This window comes from Lactuca serriola, chromosome 4 (assembly GCF_051521515.1).
Source record: "Lactuca serriola cultivar US96UC23 chromosome 4, Lser_US96UC23_V15, whole genome shotgun sequence".
NCBI classification, from domain to species: Eukaryota; Viridiplantae; Streptophyta; class Magnoliopsida; order Asterales; family Asteraceae; genus Lactuca; species Lactuca serriola.
In genome coordinates, this window is record NC_136411.1 from 146,389,486 (window position 1) to 146,401,120 (window position 11,635).

The 11,635-nt window shown below is 35.5% G+C and overlaps 1 protein-coding gene and 1 pseudogene across 1 annotated transcript; one reads left to right on the plus strand and one right to left on the minus strand.

Moving 5' to 3' along the window:
• Positions 1–1,272: 1,272 nt before the first annotated feature.
• LOC145098891 (NAC domain-containing protein 104 pseudogene) lies at positions 1,273–1,988 on the plus strand (annotated as a pseudogene).
• Positions 1,989–3,620: 1,632 nt separating this feature from the next.
• On the minus strand, positions 3,621–6,026 carry LOC145102710 (shikimate O-hydroxycinnamoyltransferase-like). Its single transcript, XM_079040163.1, has 3 exons — positions 5,888–6,026; positions 5,234–5,665; positions 3,621–4,756 (listed from the first exon to the last, which is right to left on the minus strand). The coding sequence occupies exons 2-3, from the start codon at positions 5,639–5,641 to the stop codon at positions 3,845–3,847; spliced, it is 1,320 nt and encodes a 439-aa protein (XP_078896289.1). The 5' UTR covers positions 5,642–5,665; positions 5,888–6,026; the 3' UTR covers positions 3,621–3,844.
• Positions 6,027–11,635: the final 5,609 nt, after the last annotated feature.

Sequence of the window (11,635 nt, forward strand, 5' to 3'; positions counted from 1 at the left end):
GTTTCTGATATGTCCAAAGAACTCAAATTTGCAATAGTTTCAGATTTGCAATAGGTACAAATTTGGTTGCAAGACACTTAGTCTTGCACTCGTGTGAGAAATATCTGCAAAAATTAATGTGACATAATTGAAAAAGAAATGTATCATTACTATTTAGATTGTCTAATAGCCCACGTGACAGATTAATCTTTTAGAGCTAATTCTGTAAAAGACAATCTTTTGGAATTTTTCCATTTAAAATTAAATTAATTTTTATTTTGTCTTTTTTTTTTTTTTTTTCTTATGGCAATAGAGAATTTATTTTCGAAGAACCCTCACTCTTTTTTTTCATTTTAAAAAAACCCTACTTGCAAACTTTTTCATTTGAATCAATTTATTTGTTTTTACTCATAATTTCTATGTTGTACTTTGTTGCTATTTGTAGTGTTCTGGAGAAAGATAGTTGTTTGATTATATACATGCATGTTATTTTAAAGGTGCTAAAGGTTTTGTGTCTTCTTTAAATTTTAATGTTAAAAAATATCAATAAAACACTCATAAGTAACAACATCAACAAGAATCTAATAAGCAATATCAACAAGAACATAGATTACGGCCTCGTTTGTTTTTCTACAAAAATACTTTTTGAGCACTTTTCCCTTCTGGCGGGTAGACGTTTTGCAAGTGCACGTCTTCTTCCGCAAACTTGGAAAAAGACAAAAGACATTTAACCACTTCGAAAACAAACAACACCTACGTATCAAATCGAGAAAGTTTTTTAAATATGAGAGATTGTTGAAGAGCAAACGCCTTTTAGGATAAAATTACCTATTGTCAGAAGATTATCGGTAAACATGCTTAAACTTAAGTCTTAAAGTAAAAACAAACATTTAGAAAAATATAAGGGCTTTTTAAGGGATAAACCGAAAAAAATCTATAACTAACATTTTTTTTTATAAGACATTTAACAAAAATAAAAATGACAAAATGACAAAAATGCGCTACAAAGTTTTTAGGGTTTCGTTTCAATCCCTAAAGTTTTTGTCGGGCTTTATGGGTCCCTAAACTAGGATATGACCTGCTCTTTTAGTCCCTGTCAACCTGTAATAGCGGTAGTGGTTCAATGACCATTTAGAAAAAAAAAAAAACTCACTTTATACCCCTACAAAGCCAAAAAAATAAGTTCGGGTATTTTCTTACCAAAAAAAACTCACATTCAACTCCTTAATCCTAATTTTGTTGAGTTTAAACAACCCATCGACTTATCCACTTATTGGTCTTCGTTTTTCTCTCATGGGTGATAGCAACAATGTCAATTTCCCACCTGGTTTTGGATTCTGTCCCACACACGAAGAACTCGTCGTCCACTTCCTTCTACGCAAGGCATCTCTCTTACCTTACCACCCTGGCATAATCCCTGATCTTGATCTCTACCCTTATGACCCTTGGGACTTGGATGGCACTTACTTTCAATTTCTCAGTTTCTTTAATATTTCCATCGAAATAAACAATGTTTTTCTAACATGCACTATTTTTGGAAATAATAATAGAGAAAGTATATGCATGGTTATGGTTGGCTTGCAGGTAAATCCATGGTGGAAGGGAAAAAGTGGTATTATTACATCATGCAAGAGGACACAAAATCGAATAACCACCAACGGGTATTGCAAAGCATGGGACTGTGATGAACAAATTATCAGTTCAAGTAGTAGCAAACGAGTTGGTGTGAAGAAATATTATGTGTTTCATATTGGTGAAGCTCCTGATGGTGTCAAAACTAATTGGATAATGCAGGAATTTAGGCTTTCTGATGGTTCTAATTCATCTATAGCAATAGTAGCAGTAGCAGTGGTAAATCAAAAAGAAAAGGCCACTCCAAAGTAGTATGCAATCAATATTGTTTTTTTTATTTGTTTTGGATAATCAGCGAACACTCAAAACATTGAGTTTTTTTAAAACTCTTTACATGTTTATATGAACATTTAAATTAACAATTTTAGGGTTTTTGATTAGTAGCTAATCAATGAATATATTCAAAAAACACATAATTTCGAATAGTGTTTGAAGATAGTTGTTCTTTTTAATTTTTGTAAGTTTTTAGGCTTTCTAATTATCATTTTTAAGGACTACTAAGTGGCTAACGAAATAAATTTGATAAAAGCATATTTTGAAAATCTATTTAACTGTGGATACTTAAAGATACTTGTATACATGTTTGCCTTTTCATTTATTTATAATGCTTTAATTTCCTACAAAACATCTAATGAAGGTTTTTTTTGCCATTTGTCATACTCTCATTCAATTTGCCACATGTAATTTTATGGTAATTTTAAATTAATTTTTATTCCACTTGTCATTTTATGGTTTTTCTATTTTATTAAATGTCAAATATTATTTAATCTAATAATAAATGCATATCAATTTCATTAATGGATTTTCCTTTTAATTTCAAAATTACTAAATTAAAGTTTCATTAATTTTCTTTACTTATTTATTTAAATTATTTGTTTAAATTTAAAAAAGAAAAAAAACACTTTAGTTTTTATAATTTAATTCTCACTTTTCTTATAAATTCAAACTTCTCAAATATTTTGAATTTTATATTATTTTTTTTAAAATAAACCAATGTGATACATGGGTCTCACACCTAGCTATAAATAAACTGCAATTGGCGAGATTATAGTTATTAATTAAGAAAAAATGCACTGGCTTCAATATGGTATTTGTTGATGTAATTGGCAAGATAATTTTCAAACTTATTTTTTTTGTTTTATAGGAGCATATTGTGAGTTTTTTTGGTCTAAATAGTCACTGGACTGGGTATTGCAGGTTGACGGAGACTAAAAGAGCAGATCGTATCCTAGTTTAGGGACCCATAAAGCCCAACAAAAACTTTAAAAACTAAATCAACCAACCCTAGAAATATTGTAGGACATTTTTTGTCATTTTCCCAAATAAAAATTGTTAACAGAAACCAAGCTTTTCTAAGAGGACTTGTAACTAGAGATGAGTTAAATAACAACATAGTCGAACCGGAACAAAAAGCATTTAGGAACCGAATATATAAATCGGTTTGGTTCTTGGTTCCTTAAATTTTTATTTTTTGGTTTTGGTTTTCCGGTTCCCAATTAGTTCAGTCAGGTGCAGAACTGATCTCATTTCAATACAAAATAAATTCAACATAGAAGTGAACCGAAACTATACACTGATTATGTAAATCGAGTCAATTTTTTGGTTTCTTGAATTTTCATTTTTCTATTGTGAGTTTTAAACATAGAATTTTTATTTTTCTGTTCAAGTTCCCGAAGCGAACTCATCCCTATCTGTAACCGGCCATGGTTTAAAAAAAAGTGATGCTTTCTTTCAACCCGAAGTGGGCTTAACCATATGAATGTACTATGATAATACAATCGTACACATACAAAAAAAAAAAAAAAAAAAAAAACAAGTACCGAAACCTTTATTTGTTAGATTCACAACATTCAATGATTCAAGCACTCTTTTTTTCACAAAATAGATTAAATAAGCCTTTCATCATCTCGTGTCCACCATTGATACCCGTTTGCATCATTACAAGAATTCAAAAACAGAATTCCTTTTCATTTTCATGCCCTACATTTCGATCTCCATAAACAAAACCCTTCACAATAAACTTATCATATCATAGAGTTGCTTTGATCAGTTTATGTGCCTTTAAAACATAGATATAACACCATTCTTACATCGACATACAAGTAATATAAACCGATAAGCTGACAAAAAAACATTTTCAGCCTCCATTCACATACATCAATGTATATGGGAAAGGTTTAATAAACTTAAAAAAAAAAAAACATATAATAACCATAGCCATAACTCAGCCATTTTATATATCATAAAGAAACTTACTAAAAACCTTCATGTGTTCAGCTTGTAATGAAATCGCAATCGACAAGCTCCCATCGTTAATCGGACTTGGTAACACAAAACTCAGACCTTCATATGCAATTCCGCCGGGACCCATGAAAATCGGCCTCCCCCACCCAAAATCAGCGTCGTGAATCGGAAGTCTAGCCCAACTCGTTATCCCCAAATTAGGGCATCTAAACGAATGAGCACCACGAACAAGAGCCTTCAAATCAGGCTGTAATTCCAAGTAATCAAGCGCTGATTTCAGATAATCATTGTCCATCTTCACTAATCCGTCGTGAATTTTTCCGGCGGCGTACCATGTAGGCTGCGACATTAACTCACCTGCAACCGCTACTGGAGTAGTCGTGAATATGACGTTTCCGAAGTACCCAGGCGGAAGCGACGGCCGGAGACGCGCGCGGCCGTCGGTGGCGATGTATAGCTTTGTGAGTTGGTCGTCGGGGAGGTTACGAGCTTTACAGACGCACCTCCAGACATGGCCGGAGAGCATTTCGTAAGAGCTGTAGTTGATTGTATTGCCGTTTTCTTTTGATTTGGCTTTTAGGGCGTTGAGTTGGTCTCGTGTTAGTTTGAAAATGGCGACGGCGGTTTCCGGAGGTGGTTGTTCGAGTTCGCCGGTGGCGGTGGCGGTGGTGGTGGTGGTTTTCATTTGGGGAGCTGGTTGGTATTCGACGTGGGTGAAGGTTGGGTTGGGTGGGTCCCGGGCTCGTAGGAGGGTTCGATCGATGAAAGGTGGGATGGTGAGGTCGAGCCCACGAGCCATGTCGGACCAGGTGTTGATGAAGTGTAGCCCAGACGCGCCATCTGCCGCGTGGTGTTGCATCCCAACTCCGAGTGAAACTCCACCACATTTGAAGTAGGTCACCTACAGTGGAACATACCCATTAATCCCACTACAATATTTTATGGTTATCCTTTCTTTAAATAAGTATGAAATGGTCTATATCTGTACATGAAAAAACGCAAATTAAAATATAATAAAATATATAATAAAATTTGTAAAACATTTGAAAAAATGTACAAACAATTGATTTCGCATCGATTTTGAAAAGAATTTATGAAATTGTAATTTTTAATACGTTGTACATGATAATGGGAAAGACAATTAGGAGAATACTTTGTCCAAAATAGTGTAATTTGTATGGATTTAAGTATTGAAACGTCATTCCTTGATTGGTGTACAATTATACCAACGACTGACGAACACCTGATACAGAATTTAAGTTTGCTGTCGTATAATTTGAGAATATATTATCCGATTATTTAATTCCATCCTGGGAAAGTTGCAGGTCTTTCTATATGATCTTTGCACGTCTTCGATAAAAAGTGTTGTAAATAATACCTGTAAAACCAGCAGAGGATACGATTCAATTCCTTGAGAATAATCAACCGCCGGAATTAGTTTCCGGAGCTCCAACGTCGGTGCAAAATCTCCGAAATCATCCACCATGCCGTCGGACTCCGCCTCCACGAACAACACACCTTGTCCTTGACAATCGATCTCTATCCTTCCATCTTCGTCTCTCTTCAATCGTCCTCCCATCGGATAAAACGGAACCAAAGCTTTACTCAACGCATCCTTCATCACCTTCGGATCAAAGAAATTGGAAGCGCCGTTTGGCCGGTAGAAATACACACTCGGTGTGTGGAAATTCGGGACAACGAGATCGACATTTGAGTTCCATAGATTGATCCTCGGCGTCTCCTCCGCCGGCCTCACCATCGTCGATTCTCTCACCTCGATCTTCATCTCCTTTTTGTTTTGCTGAACGAACTGCGTACAAGGAAATATAAACCAAATTTCAATAACATCAACAAAACGACTTAATGCAGATGAAAATCGTTCCAAAAATAGAAAATCGGTGATATTATGTTCATTAAATCAATGAAAGAACGAGAAAAGCGACATCAATAAGATCAGTTAGTGTTCATTAAACTCGATTTCTTCGTCAAATTGTTGCTGAAATGATTAAATCAGTCTATAAGTCTATTGTACCTTTTGAAGAAATGAAAACGATCTATGTAAGGTAGGTGTTCGATGAAATATGAGAGAAATTTAGAGAATGTGGTATGTTGTTTGGTGTTGATTTGGTAGGAAGCTAATGTGTGTTGCAGGCTTGAAAATTGAAAGCTTGCAATGATCGCTTTATATAATACTACTCGTTCTCGACTCATCTCACCTACCGCCCGCCTAATGGGGATGAAAGCTTGCAATGATCACTTTATTCCAACTCAAAGTTAAAATTTTGACTTTGGACAATTGGTCAATAATATTAGAATATGAAATTAAAATTTGCAAATAGATATTATAATAATGAATAAAAAAAAGAATCAATTATTAGGTCAAATATTGCGATCACTAACTCTATTTCTTTATTAATAGACAATTTTATTAGCAGTTAAGGTTTGTGAAATCTAATAAAGTTTCCATGTTTTGAGACATTCGAATTTTTATTTTGGAAAAGAAAAGTTTGGATTATTTTATATTTTGTCCAAATTAACGAAAGAGTTGTTATTTTTTTTTTTCAATAGAAGATGACATATTATCGTATAAAATTAGATAATAAAGACTTTTTCTTTTCAAAAAATAAATGTCGAGATTAAACCGTAAACCGACCTAAAATATCGAGACTTTATTGAAGATTTCATTTACGGTTTTAGTTTTAATGAAGCTTAACTTAATACGAGAAGATCTTAAACCAACCAATAGTAGGTAAGAAACATAGACTTAACTTTCGAACAAATGAATTTATTTGTTTACTTGCAAAGGAGTGAACACCATTTTGTTGCAATATCCTTGTCAATTGTTCATTACAAAAGTGAGTACCCCTATCACTTATTAAAACCCTAGGCACACCAAAATGAGAAAATAACAATTTAAGAAATTTAACGACGATATGTGCGTCATTTGTGGGTAAATCTTGTGCTTCCGCCCACTTCGACGCGTAATCGACCGCTACCAAGATATATTTGTTACCTCTAGAAGTCGGAATGGTCACACGAAGTCAATGCGCCATATGTCAAAGACCTCACAAACTTGGATGTTATTTTGTGTCATTTCATTGCGAGAAGTGATGTTGTCCGACCGTTGGAATGAATCGTACTCCTTGACAAATGAGGTCGCATCTTTGAAAATTGTAGGAGAATAAAACCCCACGTCAAACACTTTCTTTGTCGTATATAGAGCTCGATGATGCCCCCGACTAGTTCGCTATGACAACGTCTCAAAATATCTCTTACTTCTTTTCCAAACACGCACCTTCTAATTGTGTTGTCTGCATAACTCCAGAATAAATATGGATCGTCCCAGAAGTGATACTTGAGGCCGACAAAAAATTTCTTCTTTTGCAAACCAAGGTTCCTCTCCGGCTATCACCATCAAATACTCATCTGGTAGGTTGTCATCAATCTCCCATTCCTTCAACTCTTTTAGTTCCACGTTTTCCAATCTTAAGAGATGATCGACCACCACATTCTCCACTCTCTTTTTGTCCCTGATCTCAATGTGGAATTCTTAAATTAAAAGCACCCATCGAATCAGTCTTGGTTTCGCATCTATTTTGCTAAAAAAATATTATAAAGCATAATAGTTAGTAAAAACAATGGCTTTGGACAAAATAAGATAGACATAATTTATCGAAAGCATATACGGCAGGTAATAACTCCTTTTCTATAGTTGTGTAATTCTCTTGGGCTGGATTTGTAAGGTCCGAAAATACTAGTAAAATTGTCATTTTTTAAAACACCCAAAAGCGATACAATCAACTGTTTTCAAAATCAAACAATGTAAAAAGTGAGGAACAGTCTTTAGGGGATGATGTGCAATCATGTTGGGCCCTTCCCTTTGGAACCAAAAGTTCTTGAAACATTTAAACCATAAACTGTAAGCACAAATCTTAGTGAGTCCCCCAAAATACCACATACCATACAAACGTAACGGGTCTATCTCAACGCCAAGTGAATGATATGGGCCAAATCATAGTCTTACCATCACTTTCTGATATGGGCCAAATGATGGTATTTATTTCTACAAGTCTCAGGGGCCAAATCTCGGTCTTCCATACAACTGTTCGGGGCCAATCTCTGGTCTTTCATACAAGTGCCAGGGGCCAAATCCTGGTCTTCCATACAACTGACATAAGCTAAACCCTGGTCTTTCATAAAGTGTCAGGGTCCAAACCCTAGTCTTTCATACAAATGTCAGGGCCAAACCCTGTTCTTTCATGCAAGAGTCACAAAGACAGCTAGCATCCTACAAACTATAGAGAGAAGACTCACCTCATAATCGTAGATGGCAACTAACAAGCTTACATAGCTGAAAAGCAGATGCTACACACCTCCTACAAAATCATACAAGGTAAACCCTTAGTCTACCTTATAAAACTATTAATTTGACTAAAAGTCAAACTTGGTCAAAATTCAACGTTAATTGACCTACACGTCATGGCAATCCCTTGGCCACATCGTAGTACCTTCTTGACAAAACAGTTGTGGTCAGTGAAATCTCCACGTCGTGGCAACTTCACAAAGAAAAAATTAATGAATTAAGCACTCAGTTCGTTAAGCTCTAAGCTCATACTTTCATGGAGGCTTCTTGGGACCCTAATGGTCCATAAAAATCCTTTCTTTGATGAAATCCATGTACAATGCATTATATTTGCTCAACTAGGTCAAAAATGGCATAAATGGGGTCAAGATCCATGCATGAGCTAAACTTACGTAACTCTTCAGATCTAGAACATCTAAACCTCTTGGGACTACAAGGATCAATAAAGTTACAAACTTTATTAAATCCAACCACTCAAAACACCAAGAACATGAAGAAAATCCAATAAAACATAGATCTAAAGAGAGCTATCTAACAAGATCCTAAAAGAGGACTTACAAAGGTCCAGAAGGTGAACTCAAAGATAAAGAGGAGTTTCTTGCTTGATTCTTGCATTAAGGTCTTCTTCTTCCTTCCAAATACACCAAAACACCAAAATAAGCTCAAGAATGGAGGATATGGGTTTAGGGTTTTCTTTTAGGCTTTTGGAGGTGACGGAGGTTAAGGGTTGAGGAAACTCTAGCCATCACTTTCATTAAGTAAGGACTTAAGCCTTAAAATTTAAGGTTTACCAATAATTAGTCCCCATGTCGTGATACACACATTGCCACGTCGTAGCGGCTAAAAGAGATGCACGTTTCATGCAGCCTTACCACATCTTGGTGATTCCTCCACCTTGTCGTGGCCATCCAAAAACTCATAATTTACTTTAAGATTCATATCTTAAACTTTGGATGTTAAAAATCTCGCTACTTGAATCATACTTCTTCCTCAAATTCCGCTGCTGTGAACAACTCAGGATAATGATCCTTCATCTCCTCCTTAGGTTCCTAAGTCTAGTTGAAATCCTTACGATGTTGCCATTGCACCTTTACCAATCTCACTACCTTGTTGTGCAAGGTCTTTTTCTTCTTGTCTAGAATCGAAACCGGTTTCTCCACATAATCTTGGTGCTCATCAACCTGAATGTCATCCAAGGGAACCACTACGGAAACATCATTCAAACACCTCTGTAGCTAAGAGACATGAAATGTGTCCTGAATTTGGCTAACCTCAGTTGGTAAATCCAATCGATATGAAACCTTGCCTACCCGGGTAATAACCCTAATGGACCAATAAATCTAGGGCCTAAATTGACCCATTTCTGAGACCATATGACACCTTTCCAAGGTGACACCTCAGAAGCACATGATCTACATCCAGAAACTCAAGGTCAGAGTAGCATCGATCAGTGTAACTCTTCTGCCTGCTCTATATGGTACACAATGTATCCCTGTAACGCCCGTAGATCCGGGCTAGTCAATTTAGAGACGATAAGCATCAAAAATGACTTTTTGATGGAAGATTATTTAGAAGGATTAATCTTAACTAAGTTATAGTATATGTGTAACGCCCCGGTTTTTCTCAGTACGTTTGGTTATTTTAATTTAATTATCCTTGTAACCTTGGGTTAATTTATTTAACCAATGTCTGATTTCTTATGTTATTGGAATCTTTTGAACATCTTGTAAACTCCTTTTATTGAAGTCCATGGACTACGGGCCTATTTGCAAAGTCGATCTAATAAATAGTACTTAATGTGTTAATTGAGTCATTTGGAACACACACAAGAAAAACACTCTAAACCCTCCCTCCCTCCCTCTCTCTCTCTCTCTCTCTCTCTCTCTCTCTTAAATCGTCCTATCTCTTTAGGATCAAGAGCATCCAAGGGGGTGTTGTTTGGATCTTAATTCTTGTCCATTTCCAGCTGTGATTCATATTGGTATGAACCTCCTTATCATTTCTTAGAACTTGATTCATAACCTTGTTCTAGTTTTATGATTTCATCTTCACTTCTTCTCCTTCTTATTTGATTTGTAATTGTATGTTATACATCATCTCAAGATCCTATCTTCACCCCATATATGGTGGATGATGGATCTAGAGGATTACATGTGGCAAAAGATCAAGGAAACCCTAAAAGGAAGAATGGTGATTTTATGTGCTTTATGTTCATTTTCATGTTGATTGTTATTACAATCTTGTGGCAAAATGAAATCCTAATAATACCTAACCCTTTTTAGTACCACCATGATCATGGGGACTAAATTGGGATGATGAACACATCTTAAAATGTGTTTCAAAGGGAGAAGGATGGATAAGCCAAAAAGGAATCACGGGTGGCTACGATTCTGTTTTCCATCAGATCTGTAGTCATTTTGTAAAACTCATATCTTGAGCTCTAGAACTCAAACGCACCCCAAACCAGTTCCAAAAGTTCACAAATTTAGTTGGCTAACTTTCTTAAGCAGTCCAACCTCACTGATAAGGAATTTATCTATGGGAAAGAATGACATCTTTGCTGTTAGGTCTGATCCGGGTCTGTTCTGATATGTCATTTTGTTTTCATCATTTATAAGGCTTGGAAAAGGATCCAGAGTGATTCCAAGTTTCTATATGTTCCTTATATTATGAGTTTAAGATCTGGAGAAGATGGGGTGTTATTTCCAATTATAAATTGGTTAGAATGGATCCACACTCCAGATCAGTGGGCAGTCACCAGCTTTTGCTAGTGCTGTGATTGTCCACAATGTGAATTTTATATCTGGAGTTTGGGAGATGCTTTTCATTCAATTCCAACTCTGAGACTTTCAGTTTTATGTCCTTTACTTATCTTAGTTTTGATATGGACGAATTCTACTCACAAGTTGAGTAGAATTGGCCAACATCACTTGACTGTATTGTTGGAGACAGAAGTGATGCACCATTTTTTAAAATTCATATTTAATTCATCTTTTGGAGTTAGAATGAGTTCTTTATAGTTGTGGAATCCTGAGCAATCATAGTTTCCTATAAAATTTAGTTAAAGCTATCTTTCTGTTTTAGATTTTGGAGTAAATCCGTTTTGAACAGTAGGTCTGTTTTAGAGACCTTGCTGTGATTACTCTTTTCTCAACTCATAGCTTCATTACTTCTCGTTTCTAACCTTTAGTCCTTCTTAGGTGAGGTTTTGAAGTTTGCTCAAGCTTGGTAGCATTATTTTATTGTTAGCTATCCCTACTACTCACTCAAGGTGAGTTCTCTCACACCGTTGTATTGATGATTGTGCTTGCTAGTTAGCTCGTGTGTGATTATTTGAATTTATTATAAAAGCATGCTATATAAGTATTGTTTTAATTCGTACATGTGCACTGTATGTAACTAATCATGGATATGGGG